Consider the following 23,385-nt stretch of genomic DNA (forward strand, 5'->3'; position numbering starts at 1 on the left):
AGTTGCCAGCATTCGCCAGAGCTGGCGGGCAGCCATAAAGACAGGGCTAAATTGTGGCGAGTCGAAGAGACTTAGTAGTTGGCAGGAAAAAAGACAGAGGCGCAAGGGGAGAGCCAACTGTGCAACAGCCCCAACAAACAAATTTCTCTGCAGCACCTGTGGAAGAGCCTGTCACTCCAGAATTGGCCTTTATAGCCACTCCAGGCGTTGCTTCACAAACCACTGACCACCTCCAGGCGCGTATCCATTGTCTCTCGAGATAAGGAGGCCCAAAAGAATGTACAATCTGTAGCACAGTGGTGTCATTATTGCCAAATAAGAGAATAGAAGATAACTGGACTTGTACTTGTGTACACCTTTAACCCTATTGTAAAGTGATTGGAGTTACTGGGGAATGTTTCACTTTACTGAAACGTAGTTATGTGATTTTCCAAAAATCAGATTTATTCAATTATTCTGTACAGGCCAATTCAGTTTCTGTACATTTCATAATATGTTTCCATTGATCTTTAATCCAGATAGGGAAATAGCAAATAGCCCCTTTAATATCAGTGGCAGCCCAACTTTTCTAAAAGTGCTGTGTGGCTCGCTGCCTCGATTATAGAGTCATGGAGAGATACAGCACTGAAACAAGCCCTTCGGCCCACCAAGTCTGTGCTCACCATCAACCACCCATTTATACCAATCCTATATTAATCCCATATTCCCTACCACATCCCCACCATTCTCCTACCACCTACCTACACTCGGGGCAATTTACAATGGCCAATTTACCTATCATCCTGCAAGTCTTTGGCTGTGGGAGCAAACCGGAGCACCCGGCGGAAACTCACATAGTCACAGGGAGAACTTGCAAACTCCACACAGGCAGTACCCAGAACGGAACGCAGGTCGCTGGAGCTGTGAGGCTGCGGTGCTAACCACTGCGCCACTATGCCACTTAAGCTTTGAGAGCCTTTCAAGTGATGCTTTATGTTGGAGTTAATGAAATAGCCACACCCCAGTAATAATGCAAAGTTGCTGCTAGAGTGACAGGTATCCAAGTTGACTACCTTGCTGTTGGTAAATTCAGTGGCTCTGCCTATCTGTACAACTTGACAATTAAGTTTCCCAGTGATTTGGGAAGGTATCATTGTCTGAAACAAAGTCATGGTAACTTTAAAATAACTGTATGAGTGCAAACTCACACATGTACAGCTGTTCTCCATTGTCCCAGCTATTGTCACCATCCCTACAGGAACACAGCCAGTCTGTGCAAGAGGAGGTGCCATGAGCCAACAAGGTATCTGAATTACAGAGGATCTGGCAGCACATCAGGAAAGGTTCCAGCAGTATCAGAAAACCATACAGTTCTTTCGCAGCTTTACATGTATTCTTAAACTACAATGTAATACTAGAACCGTTGGCGTACTAGTATCTAATGGTGCGCCCTAAAAGCAATCTTGCAGAAAAGTCTAACTACATACTATATATCCATTTGCTCCCACACACTGGGATGTAGGGTGAGTACTAGAGCATCATACTTCATACTTTTAGCATCTCAGTGCTACTTCTCTGTTAGTAGGACAAGTGGTACATGAAAGGAGAAATTAAACCTGTAAAACTTTTAAATTCTCATCTCCCTTTGAAGCCAACTTCAAATTGACCATCAGCTGTGGCTCAGTTGGTAGCACGGTCGCCTCTGAGTTACAAGGTTCTGAGTGCAAGTCCCACTGGAGGGCTTGAGCACAAAAATCAAGGCTGACACAATGCAGTACTGAGGGAGCACTGCACTATCAGAGGTGCCATCTTTCAGTTGAGATGTTAAACCAAGGACTGCTTGCTTGGGTAGATATAAAAGATCCCACAGCACTATTTCAATGAAGAACAGGGGGGTTATCCCCTGTGTTCTGGCCAATCTTTATCCCTCAATCAAAAACAAATTATCTGGTTATTATCACATTGCTGTTTGTCGGAGTAAGCTGTGTGCAAAGTGGCTGCTGCATTTCCTACATTACAAAAGTGACTACAGTTCAAAATGTACGTCATTGGTGGTAAAGTGCTTTGAGATGCCTGGTGATTGTGAAAGATGCTGTATGAACGCAAATCTTTTTTTAAAATTGTGGAGCTAGAGAGAATGGAGGGGGAGTGAGTACGGGGGAATGAGGAGGGGGAGTGAAGACAGGGGAGTGAGGATGGGGGAGTGAGGAGGAGGGAGGATGCAGGGGGAAGTAAGCAGGGAGCAGTGAGGAGGGGGGAGGATGGAGGGTGGAGGGGGGAGTGAGGAGGGAGGATGGGGAGGGAGGGGGAGGGATGGTGGGTGTGGTGGGAGGAGGAATGAGGGGGAGGAGGGAGGTGGAGGGGGAGGGAGGAGGGAAGAGGGCAGGAGGGAGGGGAGGATAGAGGGGGAGGGGGAGGGGGAGGATGGAGAGGGAAGTGGGGGGAGGATGGGGAGGGGAGGATGGAGGGCGGAGGGAGGGGGAGGATGGAGGGAGGAGGGGATGGAGGGGAAGAAGGAGGGGGGGAGGGAGGAGGGCAGGACGGAAGGGGAGGATGGAGTGAGGAGGGGGAGGATGTAGGGGGATTGAGTAGGGTAGGATGGAGTGGAGGAGGAGTGAGGAGGGGGAGGATGGAGGGGAGGGTGAGTAAGGTGGGGAGGATGGAGTGAGGAGGGGGAGGATGTAGGGGGATTGAGTAGGGGAGGATGGAGTGGAGGAGGAGTGAGGAGGGGGAGAATGGAGGGGAGGGTGAGTAAGGTGGGGAGGATGGAGGAGAGGGGGAATGAGGAGGGGGAGGATGGAGGGGGAGTGAGGAGGTGGAGAGAGGACGGGGGAGTGAGGAGGGAGCGAGGAGGGGGAAGGATGGGGGGAGGATGGGGGGAGGGAGTGGGGAGGAAGAGGAGGAGGGAGGATGGAGGGGGAAGGGAGAGTGGGGAGTGAGCATGGGGTGGATGGGGCAGGAAGGAACGAGGGGGGAGGGGAGAGAGAGGAGGGGAGAGGGAGGATGGAGGAGGCAGGGGGTAGTGAGGAGGAGGAGGAGGAAGGGGTAGAATAGAGGGGAGGGGGGAGTGGGGAGAGGGGGGTGTGAGCGGGGGAGTGAGGGGTGAGGAAGGTGGAGTGAGGACTGGGGAGAGGGAGTGAGGAGGCGTGTGAGAAGGGTGTAGTGACGAGGGAGGGGTGAGGAGGGTGGTGAGGTGGTGGAGGGGGAAGTGAGGAGTGGGGGAGGGGGAAGTGAGGAGTGGGGCGGGGGGAGTGAGGAGGGGGAGGATGGAGCGGGGAGGAACGAGGGAGGAGGATGGAGGGGGGAGGATGAGGGAGGATGGAGGGGGAGGATGAGGGAGTGAGGAGGGGGAGTGAGAAGGTGTAGTGATGAGGGAGGGGTAAGGAGGGTGGTGAGGTGGGGGAGGGGAAGTGAGGAGTGGGGGAGGGGGAAGCGAGGAGTGGGGGAGGGGGAGTGAGGAGGGGGAGGATGGAGCGGGGAGGAACGAGGGAGGAGGATGGAGGGGGAGGATGAGGGAGGATGGAGGGGGAGGATGAGGGAGTGGGGAGGGGGCAGGAGGGAGGGGGAGTGAGGAGAGGGAGGGAGGGGGGATGGAGGGGGGAAGATGGAGCGGGAGTGAGGAGGAGGAGGGGGAGTGAGGAGGGGGTAGGATGGAGCGGGAGGGGAGAGTGCGGAGGGGGAAGGGGGAGGGGGAATGATCAGGGGGATAATGGAGCGGGAAGGAACGAAGGGCAGGGGGGAGAGAGGATGGGGAGGTGGAGTGATGAGGAAAGTGAGGGGGCATGGAAGTGAGGAAGTGTGACATGGTGAAGAGGGGGGAGGGGGAAGTGAGGAGAGAGGAGGGGGGAATGGGGAGGGAGGGGGCAATGGGGAGTGAGGAGGGGGAATGGGGAGCAAGGTAGGGGGAGTGAGGAGGAGGATGGGGGTAGGATGGAGGGGGAGTGGGGAGTAGGTTGAGCTGGGGGAGTGAGGGGTGAGGAGGGTGGAGTGAGGAGGGGGAGGTGAGGAGGGGGAGGGGGGAGGTGGAGTGATGAGGGGGAGTGAGGGGGGTGGAACTGATGCGGGGAGGGGGGAGTAAGGAGGGGTGAGGGGGAGGAGGGGGGAATGGGGAGTGAGGGGGGAATGGGGAGTGAGGAGGGGGAATGGGGAGTGTGGAGGGGGAATGGGGAGTGAGGAAGGGAATGGGGAGCGAGGAGGGGGGAATGGGGAGTTAGGGGGGGAGTGAGGGGGGAATGGGGAGCGAGGAGGGGGGAGTGAGGAGTGAGGGGGGAGTGAGGAGTGAGGGGGGAATGGGGTGAGGAGGGGGAATGAGGAGCGAGGAGGGGGGAATGGGGAGTGAGATGGGGGGAATGGGGAGTGAGATGGGGGAATGGGGAGTGAGGAGGGGGGAATGGGGAGTGAGGAGGGGGAAATGAGGAGGGGAGGGAGGAATGGGGAGTGGGAGAATGGGGAGTGAGGAGGGGGGAATGGGGAGGGAAAGGGGGGAATGGGGAGTGAGGAGGCGGGAATGGGGAGGGGAAGTGGTGAATGGGGAGGGGGGAATGGGGAGGGGGGCAGCCAAGGCTTCCTGCGATCTGAGATATTTTTTATTCTCCCCTTAGTCACTCACTCACTCATTGAAGCGCATACACCCCAGCACACCACTGGATGTGATGAACAAGAAGCTTTGTGCTGGCTGCATACAGAAATTATTCTAGTAAGCATGCAGCATTAAGTTGGCCTGCTGCCTGCATTTCAATCAACGGGCGCAGGTTAATCATGCATTGCAATCTCCGTGCCCATTTTCAGGGATTACCTAGTTGATTCCCCAGTGGCTTTGGTCTTTGGAGAAAATTGCTACTCATCCAAGATTGGATGTTGAACGAACAGGCTGACAACATAGAGGAAGTAGTGGTGTTAACAGAGGTGGTGATGAGGTAGAGCTAGGCGTGGAAGTGGTGGGGGGATGGCCCTTCGCTTTCCCATTGCATCACCATTAGTTCAGGGGTGGGGAAAACCAAAGACTACCTTCCTGCCTAGAGGCCAATTGAGGCCTTTCAGTGGCCAATCACTAGCCACTTAAGGGCCTCTTCCCACCACCGCTGGAATTAAACCAGCGGTGGCAGAGCGGCCTCTGTCACGCGGGGAGCTCCAGTGAAACAAAGCAGCCTCCTCCGTGGGCAATCTGTGGCCCACGGAGGGCCCCTGGCGGCAAAGGCTGCCCCCTCCATGAACACACCTCCATTATAGTCTTTTTTCTTTTCTCCATGTAATAGCCTGTCTTTTCCTAGCCTGTCTTCTTTGGGCACCCTTTGTAAGGTAAGATTATCATACCATACTGGGAATAAAGGAGAAGCCTTTTTAGATTACCTCAGCTTCTGGCTCTATCTCATTCCTTCAAGAGATGATCTTGTCTTTGAAAGACACATTAACACTAGACTCACTTTAGACTTTAAATGCCAAACAAGTTTATTCAACAGTAAATAAACAAGCAAATAATAGCAGACACATAACAGATACTATGCTAGCTTCATATATAGTACAAAATAATAAATAGTTCCTGACTATAGTGCTAAAACCTTTTTCTCACTAACTAAAGAAGTCACTGGGGTTGACATTTTTCCCACTTGACTCTGGATAACCCTGCAAGCCAATGACCAAACGGGTAGCTGGGCAATAAGTGGGAGAGCACGGTGCTGGTAAACTGTACAATTTCAGCCAGTCAAATTCAAGCAAATACCCATACTTAGAAATCACATACGATTATGATTGTTAAACAGTAAGGCAGTTGTGTATGTTTATTTTGATGTATTTTTTTCAGGTGGTATCTTAGCATCACCTGGAATTCCCACAGGGGGTTTTCCATTTCTCCAGGGTTTCCACCAATCTTCCACCAAAGTTATGGCAGAAGATTGGGGAAGCCAATTTCTATCGCTATGTGTTTAATTGAATCTATTTCACATATTGCAGCAAATAGCTTTAAAATATTGCAAAATATAATCATGATAATCAAAACATTAAAACCAGACACTGTACAAAATGTGATAAAATTATTGAAATTAAGTGCTATAAACTGTGCAAAAAGTCAAATAACTGGCAGAAAACAGAAAATAAAAACTAAAAATTAAGGAAATGTAAAGGGAGATGTGAAAGTGAGTGAAGAAGCAGGTTTGTCAAAAGTCAATGAGAAAATATTTCAAACGAAGGCCTGCAAAGAAGAATCTGAGATTACATAAAGCGCTGCTTTATGCTACTGATAATCCCCAGTGAGAGTTACACCGCAAATATTATAACATATTTTGTAAATCCATACCCTGGGAAGATTGCAAGGAAGATTTATTAATGAGACAACGGGATCAAGAGTTCTAGAGCAAAAAAATTGCAGATGTATTTCCCACAAAACAAGGGGGAAATAAGAAACAAGAAGAAAACAATGGCTTAGGGAAAACAATCATATCAGTGCAAAAGTGGCTTTAAAAATAGAGGAAGATTTTTTAACTATTTAACAAGGCCATTTTGGTACTGAAAAACTTTTTCTCTTAAATGCTTCAATTTTGCTTTTGTTATTCACCTTATAATGCCTGATAATTTTTAATGTTCAAAGCAATTCAGGTTTGGAGGCTTTATGTGGTTCCCATGGAAAGTATATGCTTCTTCAAAGGTTTAGAGATGAGAATATGGGATAGATTTTCACGTTTAATTTCACTGGGCATGAGATAAACAATGCAAGTTCACCGTGCACCCTATGTAAGGTAGGATTATCATAGCATACTGAGAATAACAGAGAAGCGTTTTTAGATTACCTCAGCTACTGGCTCTATCTCATTCCTCCAAGCCATCTTTCTTGTCTTTGAAAGACACCAAAGTAACTTTAACACTTGACCTTATTTCACACTTTAAATGCAAACAGGTTTATTGAACAGTAAATGAACAAGTGAATAATAGTGGACATTTAACATATAGATGCTAACTTCTGATATAACACGAAATAATAAGTAGTTCCTGACTATAGTGCTAACATTATTTCCTCACTACCAACAGACGTTGTTTGGCATATCTTTTTCTTTCCAGAGGTTCCAGTCAAACAACCATTTTTTGAAAATTCCAGATCAAACGTACTAATTTGAAAAGCACAGTCAGTAACCAGAGCTGAACAATAATTTAAATAACTAGCTGCTAAATTCAAAAAGTTGCAAATCATAAACATATGATCACATCACAAGATTTGTGTTAGAATTAAATGGCTTGACTGCTCCCTCAAGCAAGCTGTTTCGTGATAAACCAATCATTGTAACATCCTGTCAGACTTAACTATCAGTGAAGTTGGTTTTTAATCTCTGATGTACTGTGACAGTGGCTTTCAAGACTGAAATTGATAGATTTTTGTTAGGTAAAGGTATTATAGGATATGGAACAAAGTTGGGTAAATCGTTGAGCTACAGATCAGCCATGATCTAACTGAATGGCCCACTCTGTTCCTAATGTTCCCTATGTTCTTACACCCTATACCACTTTCTATAATACCCAGCATTCCTTAAAACAAATGTGTTCTGATTCACTTAAGATGCAGCTTTTATTGTTTTATGAACCTGAACCATCCCATCAAAAAGAAGCCTCTGCTCTTCCACATCATCCAATCTTCCCCAATTCAAAGGATAATTATGGCTCTTTTAACCAAGATGTACCTTCTTACATATAGACTGCATCTGCCACATTTCCTTCCTTTCTACATCTTAAGGAAAGAAAGTACTATAGCCAAATTTGCAGATGACACTAAAATAGGTGGGATGGTAAGTTGCAATAAAGAAACAAGAAATTTACAAATGGAAATGGATAGGTTAGGTGAATGGGCCAAAATTTGACAGATGGAGATTAATGTGGATAAGTGTGAGGTTATCCATTTTGGTCGGAAGAAAAGAAAGGCAAATTATTATCTAAATGGAGAGAAACTTCAGAGTGCTTCGGTGCAGAGGAATCTGGGTGTCCTCGTGCATGATTCGCTGAAAACTAGTTTGCAGGTACAGCAGGTGATAAGGAAGGCAGATGGAATTTTGGCATTTATTGCTAAAGGAATAGAATATAAAAGTAGGGAAGTGTTGCTGCAACCGTACAAGACATTAGTGAGACCGCACCTGGAGTATTGTGTACAGTTTTGGTCCCCTTACTTGAGGAGGGATGTAGTTGCATTGGAGGCAGTTCAGAGGAGGTTCACTAGATTGATTCCCGGGATGAGGAGTTTGTCTTATGAAGGGAGATTGAGCAGTTTAGGCCTTTACTCTCCAGAGTTTAGAAGAATGAGAGGAGATCTAATTGAGGTATATAAGGTAATTAAGGGGATTGACAAAGTAGACGTAGAGAGGATGTTTCCCCTTGTGGGGCAATCTAGAACGAGAGGTCATAGTTTTAGGATAAGGGGTAGCAGATTTAAAACAGAGATGAGGAGAAATTACTTCTCTCAAAGGGTCGTGAGTCTGTGGAATTCACTACCCGGGCCGGGACATTGAGTAAATTTAAGGAGGAGATAGACAGATTTTTAATTAGTAATGGGTTGAAGGGTTATGGAGAATGGGCAGGAAAGTGGAGTTGAGGCCAAGATGAGATCAGCCATGATCGTATTGAATGGCGGAGCAGGCTCGAATTGCCTATTCCTGCTCCTAGTTCTTATGTAATGTTCTTAACTCATAGCTCTTTTTGGTTCTCAGGATTAAGACCCTTCAATTTTCTCCAATAATTGCCAGTGTGGTTCCTTGTTAAAGACTATCTGAAAGTTCATATACATCAGGTCCACTGCATTCTCCCCATCTAGCACATTTGTCTTCAAAGATACTGGTCCTGGAGCCATTCCACTCTTGATAATTACACTTGTACTTTTGCAGCCATTTCTTTGCCATGGTTTATTTGTCATCCTACTGACTCAGTTCCAATGTATGCAGGCAAGTAGTGTTGAACTAGAAAATTGCAGGGCTGATGGATATCTCAGAATTAGTGAACGGAGTCACATCAGTTCGAGGGAGTCAGACTAAACAAGTCCTATTGCCAGCTAGCCTCAGCTGTTATTTAAGAAACTTCATTTAAGATACTAAGGTACAGGACATCACCAAAATTGAAAAGAGTAAAAGACATGAGGTAACCGCAACAACAACAACTTGCACCTGTATAGCACCTTTAATGTAGTGAAACGTTCCAAGGAACTTCACATGAGCATTATAGAGTCATATAAGGAGATCTTAGGACACGTGACCAAAAGCTTGGTCAAAGAGATAGGTTTTAAGGAGTGTTTTAAAGGTGGAAAGAGAGGCAAAGAGGTTTAATGAGAGAATTACAGAGCTTAGGGCCTTGACAGCTAAATCAGAAAGTAGTGACTAGATGACACTGAAGTTTGATTTAAAAAGCCTGAAGATTGTAAAAGGAAAGAAACACTGAGGGAAGTAAAGTTTTGCACAGTTTTGAAGTTGTAGAGAAAACTGAAGTAGAGTAGGAGACAGCACAATGAGCCTTAACTTCAACTCAGGGAGGAGGAAGAGCAAATGTACCAGCCATCCACATTGGACACAGACTGTGCTTTGGTCAGTGTTGCTGTGTGTTGAAGAAATATTGGTGCTTAGTTAACACACCTCTGGAGCCATGCCTACTGAAATTCTATTGCAAATGGAAGGATTCAGTCTACTGCATACTGCAGGCTGGAATTCTTCCCAAATGAGAAGAAAGGGAAGAGTGCAGAGCAAGGGCAAAAGGTGGGAGGAGGCAAGAACTCAGGAGCTCCACTTTAAGCAAGGGGTGAAAAAGGGCAATCTTAAACATATAATTGGAGCACAGCTTATCTATTCCTTTATAATCAGGCCTAACTAGTATTAGCTGTTCTTTCCTTGTTTTCAGTATGATGAACCTTAATTTCAAATAAACTCTTTCCCCAGAGAATAGTGGGCTTGTGAAATAGGCTGCTGGCTCATGCAGTAAATGTTGATCCACTGTATTCCTTCAAGTGAGAGCATGTCTGCTTCTGGCTATGATGGAGATCACCTTGTACAAAGGGTACCTTTCCTCTGATCTCCTAGATTGCTTTACCATCACCTAACGGAATTGAATTTGTATCCTTTTCTTTATTCTTTCATGGGATATGAGTGTGGCAAGGCCAGCATTTATTGCCCATCCCTAATTGCCCTCGAGAAGGTGGTGGTGAGCTGCCTTCTTGAACCGCTGCAGTTCATCTGGTGTAGATACAGTGCTATTAGCAAGGGAGTTCCAGGATTTTGACCCAGCGGCAGTGAAGGAACGGCGATATAATTCCAAGTCAGGATGGTGTGTGGCTTGGAGGGCAACTTGCAGGTGGTGGTGTTGCCATGCATCTGCTGCCCTTGTCCTTCTAGGTGGTAGAGGTTGTGGATTTGGAAGGTGCTGTCGAAGGAGGCTTGGTGAGTTCCTGCAGTGTATCCTGTATATGGTACACACTACTGCTACTGTGCGTCACTGGTGGAGGGAATAAATGTTTAAGGCAGTGGACGGGGTGCCGATCAAGCAGGCTGCGTTGCCTTGGATAGTGGCAAGCTTCTTTATTTGTATGATATTGTTTTGGGGCCTTAGTCAAATGACAGTGGGAATGGAGTAAGGATGGTGCTAAGCATTCTGCCTTCAGCCTTAAATACTAAACTGTGTAGGACTGTATTGATCCGGATGAAACTGACGAGAACAGCTGCCGATACTTTAATCTCCGATCCTGCTGTCTTCACAGTCCAGAGTGTCTGCAGCCACGGCATGCGGTAAGTCCATTGAGGTGAAGAAGGAGCTGCGGGACCCGAGAGAAGTCCTGTGAAAAGGTGCCCCGAACACCCAAAACATCCACGAGCGGCCCCCCCGGCCGCAACTTCAAAGCGCCCGCGGGAGATGGCTCGGAGAGCATCTGCAGCGCACTGTCGGCAATGCTGCATGCCTTTATTTAAACCACTGCAAAAAAAAAAACCCTTAGCAAATGTAATCACCTCTAAGTCTGCCAAATGATGCTTCACCTCCCGAAGGACGTAGATGAGCTTTCCGGACGTCGATGGTGGGCACTGAGGAAATGGCTTATTACCTGCACCAGATTCCACCCCCCCTCCCCCCCCTTTACCCCCCTTCCACCACCCCCCCCCCCACCCCCATCCCCTTCCCTGCTCCACCCTCTCAGCTCACCCCCTCACAACCCCGTCCCAGCCCGCCCCCCCCCGCACCATCTTCACCCCGCACCCCCTTCCCCTGCACCCCCCCCCCCACCCCCTCCCTCTACCCCTCCCCCTTGCATCCCCTCCTCCCACCGGCACCATCCTACACCTGTGTAGGGGCCCCAACAACCCCACTGCCTTGTGGGCGTCTCGGGAGAGACCAAGGCTAAGGGAGTAAACCCTAACAGAAAATCCGGAGCGGAACCCCGTAGGCGGTCATGTGTCACCTTTGGCATGTTTCCGGCAGTTCCTGCAGCCATACTGGTGCCAAACGTCGTGTCCTGCACTCCTTTGGACCCCACCAGAAAGGCCGAGAGGGGGGTTTTGACGACTGGGCAACTCTCAACCTCCATAAATTTGCCCAGGCATGCGCCATGGAGAGGTCACTCCATAGTTGCCTCACAGCGACTGAAACAACACGGAAGGCAGCAGTTACGGGTTATAAGTCCAGATAAATTGGCGTAGAAACTGGGCGCCACGGGTTGCCTTTGTCGGTGGGAGAGGTCATTGCACCTCACTGGACAGCTACCGCCCGCCTCAAACCGGGCAGCCCCCGGTCAATAAGGTTCTGTCCCGCCACAGTCTGCCTGCTTCAATGGGTGCTTGGAGCTCAGGGTCATTGCCCGAAAGGTGGACTGATACACCGCACCAAACAACATGAAAAAAGGAAAGAAGGTACCAGCCCTTCGCTTTGCAAGCTGGAACGTCAGAACTATGTGTCCTGGCCTGTCGGAAGACCTTACACAAATCAACGATTCTCGGAAGACCGCCATCATTAACAACGAGCTCAGTAGACTCAATGTGGACATTGCAGCACTTCAGGAGACTCGCCTCCCCGCGAGTGGCTCTCTAGCAGAGCAAGACTACACCTTCTTCTGGCAGGGCAGGGATCCTGAAGAACCAAGACAGCATGGAGTGGGCTTCGCCATCAGAAACTCCTTGCTCAGCATGATAGAGCCTCCCTCAAATGGCTCGGAACGCATACTGTCCATCCGACTGCTCACCACCTCTGGTCCAGTACACCTACTCAGCATCTATGCTCCAACACTCTGTTCCGCACCTGAAGCTAAAGACCAGTTCTATGAACAACTCCATAACATCATTAGCAGCATCCCCAACACCGAACACCTATTCCTGCTGGGGGACTTTAATGCCAGGGTTGGGGCCGACCATGACTCATGGCCCTCCTGCCTTGGGCGCTATGGCGTTGGAAGGATGAATGAGAACGGGCAGAGACTGCTTGAGTTGTGTACCTATCATAACCTCTGCATCACCAACTCGTTCTTTCACACTAAACCCTGTCACCAGGTTTCATGGAGGCACCCAAGATCACGTCGTTGGCACCAGCTAGACCTCATTGTCACAAGGCGAGCCGTCTTAAACAGTGTTCAAATCACACGCAGCTTCCACAGTGCGGACTGCGACACCGACCACTCCCTGGTGTGCAGCAAGGTTAGACTCAGACCAAAGAAGTTGCATCATTCCAAGCAGAAGGGCCACCCGCGCATCAACACGAGCAGAATTTCTCACCCACAGCTGTTACAAAAATTTCTAAATTCACTTGTAACAGCCCTTCAAAACACTCCCACAGGGGATGCTGAGACCAAGTGGGCCCACATCAGAGACGCCATCTATGAGTCAGCTTTGACCACCTACGGCAAAAGTGCGAAGAGAAATGCAGACTGGTTTCAATCTCATAATGAAGAGCTGGAACCTGTCATAGCCGCTAAGCGCATTGCACTTTTGAACTACAAGAAAGCTCCCAGCGATTTAACATCCGCAGCACTTAAAGCAGCCAGAAGTACTGCACAAAGAACAGCTAGGCGTTGCGCAAACGACTACTGGCAACACCTATGCAGCCATATTCAGCTGGCCTCAGACACCGGAAACATCAGAGGAATGTATGATGGCATGAAGAGAGCTCTTGGGCCAACCATCAAGAAGATCACCCCCCTCAAATCTAAATCGGGGGACATAATCACTGACCAACGCAAACAGATGGACCGCTGGGTTGAGCACTACCTAGAACTGTACTCCAGGGAGAATGCTGTCACTGAGACTGCCCTCAATGCAGCCCAGCCTCTACCAGTCATGGATGAGCTGGACATACAGCCAACCAAATCGGAACTCAGTGATGCCATTGATTCCCTAGCCAGCGGAAAAGCCCCTGGGAAGGACAGCATTACCCCTGAAATAATCAAGAGTGCCAAGCCTGCTATACTCTCAGCACTACATGAACTGCTATGCCTGTGCTGGGACGAGGGAGCAGTACCCCAGGACATGCGCGATGCCAACATCATCACCCTCTATAAAAACAAAGGTGACCGCGGTGACTGCAACAACTACCGTGGAATCCCCCTGCTCAGCATAGTGGGGAAAGTCTTTGCTCGAGTCGCTCTGAACAGGCTCCAGAAGCTGGCCGAGCGCGTCTACCCTGAGGCACAGTGTGGCTTTCGTGCAGAGAGATCGACTATTGACATGCTGTTCTCCCTTCGTCAGATACAGGAGAAATGCCGTGAACAACAGATGCCCCTCTACATTGCTTTCATTGATCTCACCAAAGCCTTTGACCTCGTCAGCAGACGTGGTCTCTTCAGACTACTAGAAAAGATCGGATGTCCACCAAAGCTACTAAGTATCATCACCTCATTCCATGACAATATGAAAGGCACAATTCAACATGGTGGCTCCTCATCAGAGCCCTTTCCTATCCTGAGTGGTGTGAAACAGGGCTGTGTTCTCGCACCCACACTTTTTGGGATTTTCTTCTCCCTGCTGCTTTCACATGCGTTCAAATCCTCTGAAGAAGGAATTTTCCTCCACACAAGATCAGGGGGCAGGTTGTTCAACCTTGCCCGTCTAAGAGCGAAGTCCAAAGTACGGAAAGTCCTCATCAGAGAACTCCTCTTTGCTGACGATGCTGCTTTAACATCTCACACTGAAGAATGCCTGCAGAGTCTCATCGACAGGTTTGCGTCTGCCTGCAATGAATTTGGCCTAACCATCAGCCTCAAGAAAACGAACATCATGGGGCAGGATGTCAGAAATGCTCCATCCATCAATATTGGCGACCACGCTCTGGAAGTGGTTCAAGAGTTCACCTACCTAGGCTCAACTATCACCAGTAACCTGTCTCTAGATGCAGAAATCAACAAGCGCATGGGTAAGGCTTCCACTGCTATGTTCAGACTGGCCAAGAGAGTGTGGGAAAATGGCGCACTGACACGGAACACAAAAGTCCGAGTGTATCAGGCCTGTGTCCTCAGTACCTTGCTCTACGGCAGCGAGGCCTGGACAACGTATGCCAGCCAAGAGCGACGTCTCAATTCATTCCATCTTCGCTGCCTTCGGAGAATACTTGGCATCAGGTGGCAGGACTATATCTCCAACACAGAAGTCCTTGAAGCGGCCAACATCCCCAGCTTATACACACTACTGAGTCAGCGGCGCTTGAGATGGCTTGGCCATGTGAGCCGCATGGAAGATGGCAGGATCCCCAAAGACACATTGTACAGCGAGCTCGCCACTGGTATCAGACCCACCGGCCGTCCATGTCTCCGTTATAAAGACGTCTGCAAACGCGACATGAAATCGTGTGACATTGATCACAAGTCGTGGGAGTCAGTTGCCAGCATTCGCCAGAGCTGGCGGGCAGCCATAAAGACAGGGCTAAATTGTGGCGAGTCGAAGAGACTTAGTAGTTGGCAGGAAAAAAGACAGAGGCGCAAGGGGAGAGCCAACTGTGCAACAGCCCCAACAAACAAATTTCTCTGCAGCACCTGTGGAAGAGCCTGTCACTCCAGAATTGGCCTTTATAGCCACTCCAGGCGCTGCTTCACAAACCACTGACCACCTCCAGGCGCGTATCCATTGTCTCTCGAGATAAGGAGGCCCAAAAGAAAGAAGTAGGACTGTATTATTAGTTGATACAGATCTTTAGCAAGTAAAAATCTAAATACTGCCATTGGGAAACATTATCCTTTCCAAAAGTTTTTTATTCTTATGTTGACAACGATAAAAATTATCAAACATCATTTTGTACTATATCTCCCATGGTGCATCCATCTGCGTGAGTGTGTAGAAACACAAGATTAGATTTGGGATGGAATTGTACAGTTCCCCCTTCGCAGTTTGGTTCTCTGAGTTTTATTTCAGTAATCATTTTCTAATAAGTCCCCTACTAATCCATTTGCAATCATAATTCTGTAACTTAGATTTGAGTGACCTTAAATTGAACATGAAAAGGATCAGTTATATTTTTAAACTGAAACGCACCAGTCCAGTTTTTGAATATTGTTAATGCATTGTTCTGAGTGGAAAACTAACATGTCCCAGCCTTTGTTCCATACCTGGGGCAGGATTTTCTGTCCGGAGGTGGGAAACAGACATTGGGACTGTTTTTGGGTCCCAATCCTGCACCCAGAGGGAAGCAGTCACAGCCCCCGATTTTCATAGGGGTGGACTATTAATTGGCTGGAGGGCAGGTTGGGTGGCCATGGGGGCAGGAACGGAGGCAGGTCTGAAAGAGACTGAGCTCGATTTTAAACCCACTGTGACAGTCATTACTGTGGCTGCCGTTTCACTGAATCATTTGCTGTGGTACTGTAACTGATGGAGCAGAGAGGCAGAGGGCTGGGACCCAGAGCAGGGCTGCCCCTCACTTTGCAGATGCTGACCTGGGGGTCCTCCTTGAGGCAGTGAGGGAGAGAAGGGAGGTCCTCTTTCCGGAGGGTGGCAGGAGAAGGCCAGCCTCCCAGAACAAGTAGGTATGGATTGAGGTGGTGGAGACAGTGAGCACGCGGAGTGTGGGCTGCAGGAAATGGGCCCAGTGCAGGAAGAGACTCAATGACCTTATTCGCTCTGGCAAGGTGAGTGCAAGGCTGAACCCTGAGGCTAGTCCTCTGGGTACTCACCCCCCAGCAGACACTCCAGCTTCAGAACCTGAGGGTGTATGCTGTACCTGGGAGAAATATGTACCCAGGGTCCTTACTGACCTCTCAGCAAGGCTCAGAGCCACAGTGTTATGAGGACCTGTCAGCACTGATGCATGCAGGTTCTTCTATATATGAGCCATTGGCATTGGCCATTAGAGGCCAGCAGTTCCTGATCTCTGTCTTTTTTTGTCTTTGCAGGAAAAACAGGCACATAATGCCTGTGAGAGGGCTCAGACAGGTGGAGGGGTTCCCTTCCGACACATCACCACAGTGAAAGAGGGAGCCATGGAGATCACCAGGATCACTGACCATGAGGAAGTTTGGGAAGGTGAAAGGGGCATCCCTGGTGGACAGGGTGAATAGAAACTGGAATGCTTACATTAAGTGGGTGCATTGCATTCCAGCCCATCTGACAGCATGCTGAAGACTGAGCTCTATTGGGAAGCCTCAGCACTGCAAAGGCTTCAGCTCTCCAAGGCTCATGCACATGATCACCTCTTGTGTCTCCCACAGGTTCAAATGTTGAGGCACAAAGACCCGATTCCTGCACCAGCATTGGGCTAAGTGCTGCCAGAGCAGACCTCAGACCAAGCACCATCACACCTTACAAACACACCCTCCACCAGCACAGATACAATAACATTGGTGGGTCTTTGTGTGCGATTAGATAGGGTGACACCAGGTGATGAGCACATCATGACAGTACAGAAGGAGGTGTCAGAGGCAGAGGCAGCTATGGGCAGTCCCCCTCAGAGGATGCTCAGCTGGGCACAGATGCAGGGTTTCAGCAGCTGCAGGAAAGGAAGCTCCACTTAGACCAGCAGCAACAGATGTGCTCCCACATTGTCAAGAGTTCCCTGAGGCAGTATGTGGTCATGAGCTGCGAATGGAGGAGTCTATTCAGCTCATTTGTGCCACCATGGCTCAGGGCTTTCAGTGCATGAGCTCCTCCATTAAGAGAGTGGCTAATTTCATGGAGAGCCAGATGTGGCAGCACTCGGAGTGCATGCAGCATCTACGCATTGAGGGTCACAGGATGCATGTCACACTGTGTAGCCTGGACCGGTCAGTGGCGCTGATGGCGCAGAGATGTTTGGAGGGAATGCCAGTTGTACCCCAGCTGATGGTCCCCTCCAGCCATCCAAAGCACCAGGTAAGAGCTGAGGCAGTCACCGAGGAGGATGAGGTTGCCACCCCTCACAGGGCGTTATCATCATCATCTGCCTCCTTGGCCCCTCCAACTGAGAGACCATCAGTGCAGCAGGGCCCTGTGATGGAGGCTGCTCCTGCACTGATGCCAGTGCAGCAGCCTCTGGAGGTGGCCCACTGGCACCTCCACACGAGGACGATTGCCATCTCCATCTCAGCTGCAAGACAAATGTGCAGGCTGCCTCCATCTCATCCAATGGCTCAAGGGGAGCACCCCGTAGAAGTAGCTGAGAGCGTAGTCACATCTATTACTGTGCACCTTGTCTTCTTGAGCACCATGTAAACATTGATATGTAAAGCCAGACATGTGCGCTTCCTTTTATTAATGGCGGACAGGAAAAGAGGGATGAAGTGGTGAAAGGAAGCAAACGTCCATGAACAGTGGCAGTGAAACCTCTGTGCAGATGTGCACCCTTCATTGGGGGTACGAGTTGTGCTGTTCCAGACTACATTTTTAATGCAAGTGTTTTCACAGGCAGCTCAAAGTGAGTTCCATACTATGCCATTCATCATGGGTTAGAGGGGCTTAGCTAAAACATGCCTGGATCAGATGATCCCTGACATTGATGGCATCCTAATGAAACCCTCGAGCCCCACACCAGGCCTGGCCACCTCCCTCTGCAGACAGGGCACCTCTGTGTTTTGCATCTTCCTCCATCTCCTCTTCCACCTCCTGCTCCTCCTCTTCCTCCAATGAGCTGTGTCCATCCAGTGCATCACCATCTTCAAAGCCCACACCTCTCTGGAGAGCCATGTTATAGAGAGCACACAATGTACAGACACTTGCAGGAGTGTACTGCAGGGCACCACCTGACCAGTCCAGGCACTGGAGCCTGATGGCCTGCTTGATGGTGATCCTAGTGAGCAGATGGCTTTAATTGTAGTGCTTCTGGGGCTCCTGTAGAGGGTTGAGCAACCATCTCTTCAGAGGATAATCCTTGTCCCCTAAAATCCATCCATGCATTCTGGGAGGTGAAATGAAGAGTTGCAGCAGCCTGAACTGCCAGAGGATAAAAGAAGTCATGACAGTGCCAGGAAAGCATGTGCACACATTTAGGAAGCTCTTGTTGTGGTGACAGACCAGCTGAACATTGAGGGAGTGGAAGCCCTTCCTGCTGATGAATCTCACTGGGCACTCAGTCGGTGCCTTGATGGCCACATGGGCGCAATCAATGATGCCCTGCACCTGCGGAAATCCACGATGGAGGCGAAACTCACTGCCCTTTGTGTCTGTGAGGCCCCATCTGTCAGAAATTGTATGTACTGTCCAGCTCTCGCAAAAAGGGCATTAGTGACCTGCGAGATGCGATGATATGCAGCCCCTTGGGAGATGCCACCAAGATTTGCTGCTTATCCTTGGAAAGAGCCAGAGGCAAAGAAGTTCAAGGCCACAGTGACTTTGACGGCTACTGGCAAGGCAGGGTGAGCAATGGTGTGAGGTCTTCAGCGACGAGGCCACAAATCTCTGTGACCCCCCTGGATAGGCGCAGTCTCCTGCGGCATTTGTTCTCCGACATGTCCATGTGTCTCCATCTTTGGCAGTTAGGCCATTTTGAGGTTATGGTCTCTGTGGCCTTCCTGCCCCTTGTCCCTCTCCTCTGCTGTCCTCTGCCCTCCTCATGCCTGGGACTCTGTCCTACCAGCACAGGATGTTGCTCCTCATTGCCACTGGACCCAAAATCTGAGAGTCATGCTCCCATTTCCAGCTGCTCTCCTCTTTGAGTTCAGGTGGCCGCCCAATTGTGTTAGGAAGCGTGACCCCCACCTGTTATACCCCCCCCCCCCACACTGCCAGGAGGATGACGACTGAGTGCTTAGTGATACCTCGTCCTGCAACCTGCGCTGACCCAATGGCACCTGTGCGCCAATGGTCGAGTCCCCCGCTGAGCCTTCTGCCTTTTACGGATTCACCTTTTACGAGCCATGACTGGCTCCCTGCAGTGTATCTGCCTCCTTGCACCTAGTCTGCCCCTGGCCCAGCATGCAGCCCCTGCACACCCCACAAAAATCTTAACATGGTCCTCAATGAACTCTTAATGAGCTCTTTAACAACCTTAGTGTCAGTTATCAAAAGATCAAGTGGGTTCTCGGGCCCGCCCTCACCTTCCTCGTGAAACACGCCGGCGGCGGGAACGGTGATGAGGAACCGGCATGCTGGCCAGTGCCAGTATTTTAATCCCTTGCCCACCTCCGTTCCGGCTCCCGGTGGGACCTAAAAATTCAACCCCTGAAGTCTGACAATCTGTCAGCACTATTGTATCCACTGCATTCAATTATATTTTCCAAGTGTTGATTGTCTCTATTGCCAGGCACCTCCTTGATCATCAGCTCAGTTGAGCACTTACCTTTTCAGAATAGTGTTCTGCTGGAAGTGGTGGGTAGTCACATTGTTCTATCTTTTTACAGAGGGAAAAGAGATTCATTTTATCTCCATAAAATGGACTCTGGAGCGCAGCCATCTGAGATAGGAAGGAAGCAAGATAATGAATAATTTCAGATGATTACTTTTAGATAATATATTTTTCGTATCTGAAAAGCACCTCTGGATTTACTTTTACAGTAAATCCCCATGTCACAAACATTATAGTTGTAAACATTCACACCTATCAGACAGACTCACAGTGGCATAGAATTTCCTGTGTATTTGTGTCCAGAGGCATAAAATCCTGAGGAAACTCAAACACATTACGCACATAATTACATTTCGCCTGAATGTCCTCTTTTTTTGGCCATCTCACAATCCCTGCACCTGAACACACCTCAACTTATTAAAACGATGCCATTTACACACTAAAGACCGTGCAAGCAAATTTCCTGCAACTGTGCTGGTTCACAACAGATGTAAATGATGCCCAGAATTTTAAATGCAGCAGGAAGCAATTGTTTATCTGGTGTTTTATAACAAATTTAACAATTTAAAAAGAAAATATCTTCATGGAGACCAGCACTATGTTTTCTGCATTTTTAAAATGCATTTCAGAGCATCAGTGTGAGTGACATTAAAAATTGAAAAGATTTCATGATTACATGTTCTTAAACATGCTGTGCCTAATGTACACAAATGATGCTTAGATGCTTTGAAATTTTCAATTTCATACTTATAAAAGGAACATATATGACAAGTCCCGCACTTTCCTCGAATCATTTATGCCCATTTCCGCTTGTTTACAACAATTTTTACATTCCTAAGCATGGTAATACAATTGGCAGGAAATTTAGGCATAAATTGACATCTGCAAAATAGGAATATGAACGGGTATATTTTTCAGCGTAACTTCCCGATTACACTCCCACAGGAAATTCTACCCCATTGTATCTGTGCATAAAATAACAAAAGCCACGAGTTTAAACTTTATCCGTTTATAGGTAAACATTGTTTGAACGTGAAATCCTGAAATTTCTGTATATTTCTGTAACAGAAATACTTCACATACCTATGGCTGACTCCTTTTTAAATGCGTATTTACAGATGATGCTATGCTCTGAAGGTAGAAAAACAAATCAACCTAGCTTATTAACCCTGTTTAGGTCATCGTTTTAAATTAAGCATCATACATAGTTTTGACATTTTCACTACAGTTGAGGAATGTAGTATCGATTTACTATCCACTGGGTTATAGGAGTGACTGAAATTTCATAAAATGCTTAAAGACTGAGTGGATTATTATAGATTTGAGGTCATTTATATAACCCAAAAGATGATGGCTTACATTATTGTCTGATCAACAGAGTCTGTTCTACTGCTTGCTGAAGTAATTTAACATGGATAATATTTTATATACACTCACACTTCATTTAGATTCTTTCAGTATATACGTAACAAATATCCTTATATACAACAGCAGCCTGTTATTGTCTTATAGATAGAAATAAAGGTCTTAAGGAGCTTCACAGATGGCATAGTAACTAATGGAATCACCTAATGTAACACGATACTGTAAAAACTAAAATCCCAGGATCAAGTGGTGGCGGGAGTGGAAACCGGGGGGCAGTGATGCCAGGAAAATAGCGGGAGCCAAGTCGGGACGGCTCCCTGATGCATTCCCGCCACTGGGGAAATTTCTCAGGGGTGGTCTGGCAAGCAGATCGGCTGCAAGGCATCGGGAAGCCAATCTGCATATTTAAGGCCGCAATGAGGGGTAATATTTAGCATTTTGTTGGCAGCAGAGTGCTCCTCCGCCACTTGGGGAGGCCGCCAGCTTAATAGAACTGCTCCCCCCCACTGTGGCAGTCCAAGGGCCATCGGAGCCAGAGGCTCCATCCATCAAAGAGGGGGCCACCAGCAGCAAAAGCCGCACTCGTGGCCCAAACGCTGCAGCCAAAGGGGCTTCCCCTCTTATCCAAGGGGGTCTGCTTGTCTGCTTGGCCCTCTAAAAATTGATTAATTTTCACCCATTGAGGGTGCCTCCATTTTGAGGCCCCCTCACATTCTCAGACCAGCCTGTGATTGGGCCAGCAGCATTGGGAGTCCACCCACCATCCTTAATTGGATGGCAAGCTCGAAGACGTCTAATTAGGAGGTCGCTTCCAGAAAAATGGTTTCCCCTGGTCTGAATTCCAGCAAGTGCAGGCTCGGGACCCCCACTTGGTCCCGATGTCTGCAGGAAAATCCTGCCCTGCAAGTATGCTGGCAGTGGACGTGGGTACTGGCACTTTGATTATGAGTCTTTGGAACTAACTGCAATAAGTAGAAGCAGATCACAGTCAAAAAATGAACTTAGCATAAATGACCATTTCTGAGTATAGTCACTCATGCCACATTTTGTTCACTTACCTCACAGTATGTTCGATAGCAATTACATTGTGTAGCTCGGGTAATGTCAGTGAGTTGCTTTTATTACAAGAATTTATACATCACACTTGACCACAATCTTCAGTCAAATACGAGGTAAAAACATCATAATAGAGAATGAACCAAGGGATCTCAAGGGGTTAGAGTAAAACTTAGAAACTTAGAAATCCTTAAGCCATATTAGTAAAATTTTATTTGGAAATAGCTGGAAACAGCAGTTGTCAGTGTTGAAAGCAATAGTGAGAGGCAGTTACAGTGCTAAGAATGAGAGGGAAAGATAGGGAGTTAGTGATTTGGAGATAGTCCAACTTCCACTTTTTGCACATAGGGGCTGATTTCCTGCCTTCCTCCTCCCCAAGTCCCTTGTGCACAAGTGCACTGTATCTGTCTAAATATGCTGCTATGGGTCATTAACTTGGCACAGTTGCACCCCCAATGCGCATCTGCTCCTTGGAAGGACCTTGTATTAGGATTTGAGGGTGAAAATAGGAGTGCAACCACTGGTTTCTGATTCCTACAGCTGTGGGTCTGGCTACCAGCCTTGGGGCCTTCTAGCTAGCATATTGGTTATAAAGCTCCAACGTCTAGCTTCTATATAACTCCCACTATTGAATTTTCATATTTGCTATATAGCATACCCTCCCCAAATGGAATCTCCAAAACTCCCATGAAGAATTTATAACACAATCATTGACAGAACTTCTAAAGTCACATATAGAGATTCAATAAAGCATTCTCCATACAGATACACCAAATCCCTTTGATACAAAAGCTTTCAGGCATCTCCCGTAGAGATACTTGAAACGCCCTGGGTCAAATTAATTATATTACAGCACTTGGTGAAGTGATGGAAATGTGAAGCAAGATATTGCAAACTGATTTCTAGTTATTGATCTAGAGTATTAACATATGTTTGGTCTGGGTTATATAACATATGAGTGGCATTGAGTGCCATTGAAGTGCTATATTAGCAATATGAGGTAAGGTATTAAATATCAGTAGTGGGGTTTATTCACTGCATGAAAAGTGTATGTTGGCAGTTTTCTCCACGGATGTGAGAAAAGATGTCCATTTTGTGAAGTTTGCATCTTCTTCCATCTTGTTTGGAGATAACTACACCTCATGCCAGCTGAGACATTCTGGGCAGAATTTTTAATCCCTGGAGGAGGCAGGACCAGAGGCAGGAGGGCTAGAAAATTTGCCTTGGAGAGCGGTATGCCGGCAGGCTTCTGCTTTTCAAAGTGGATGGATGGTGGGGTGAAGGCTACCCACCCACAAGCAGCAGATAGCTGATTAA

General features: G+C 48.0%; 1 protein-coding gene across 7 annotated transcripts in view; it reads right to left on the reverse strand.

Annotated features, from left to right (window-relative positions):
* LOC137347708 (serine/threonine-protein kinase Nek6-like) overlaps nt 1–23,385 on the reverse strand; it is a 275,855-nt gene that overhangs the window by 8,723 nt on the left and 243,747 nt on the right. For 6 of the 7 annotated variants that reach the window (XM_068012512.1, XM_068012510.1, XM_068012513.1 and 3 more), the window contains one exon: nt 19,642–19,755. The exons of the other annotated variant lie outside the window; for it this stretch is intronic. In XM_068012512.1, coding sequence (XP_067868613.1) covers nt 19,642–19,755 — 114 coding nt within the window. The remainder of the gene's footprint in view (nt 1–19,641; nt 19,756–23,385) is intronic. 7 annotated transcript variants of the gene reach the window in all.

This window comes from Heterodontus francisci, chromosome 32 (assembly GCF_036365525.1).
Source record: "Heterodontus francisci isolate sHetFra1 chromosome 32, sHetFra1.hap1, whole genome shotgun sequence".
NCBI classification, from domain to species: domain Eukaryota; kingdom Metazoa; phylum Chordata; class Chondrichthyes; order Heterodontiformes; family Heterodontidae; genus Heterodontus; species Heterodontus francisci.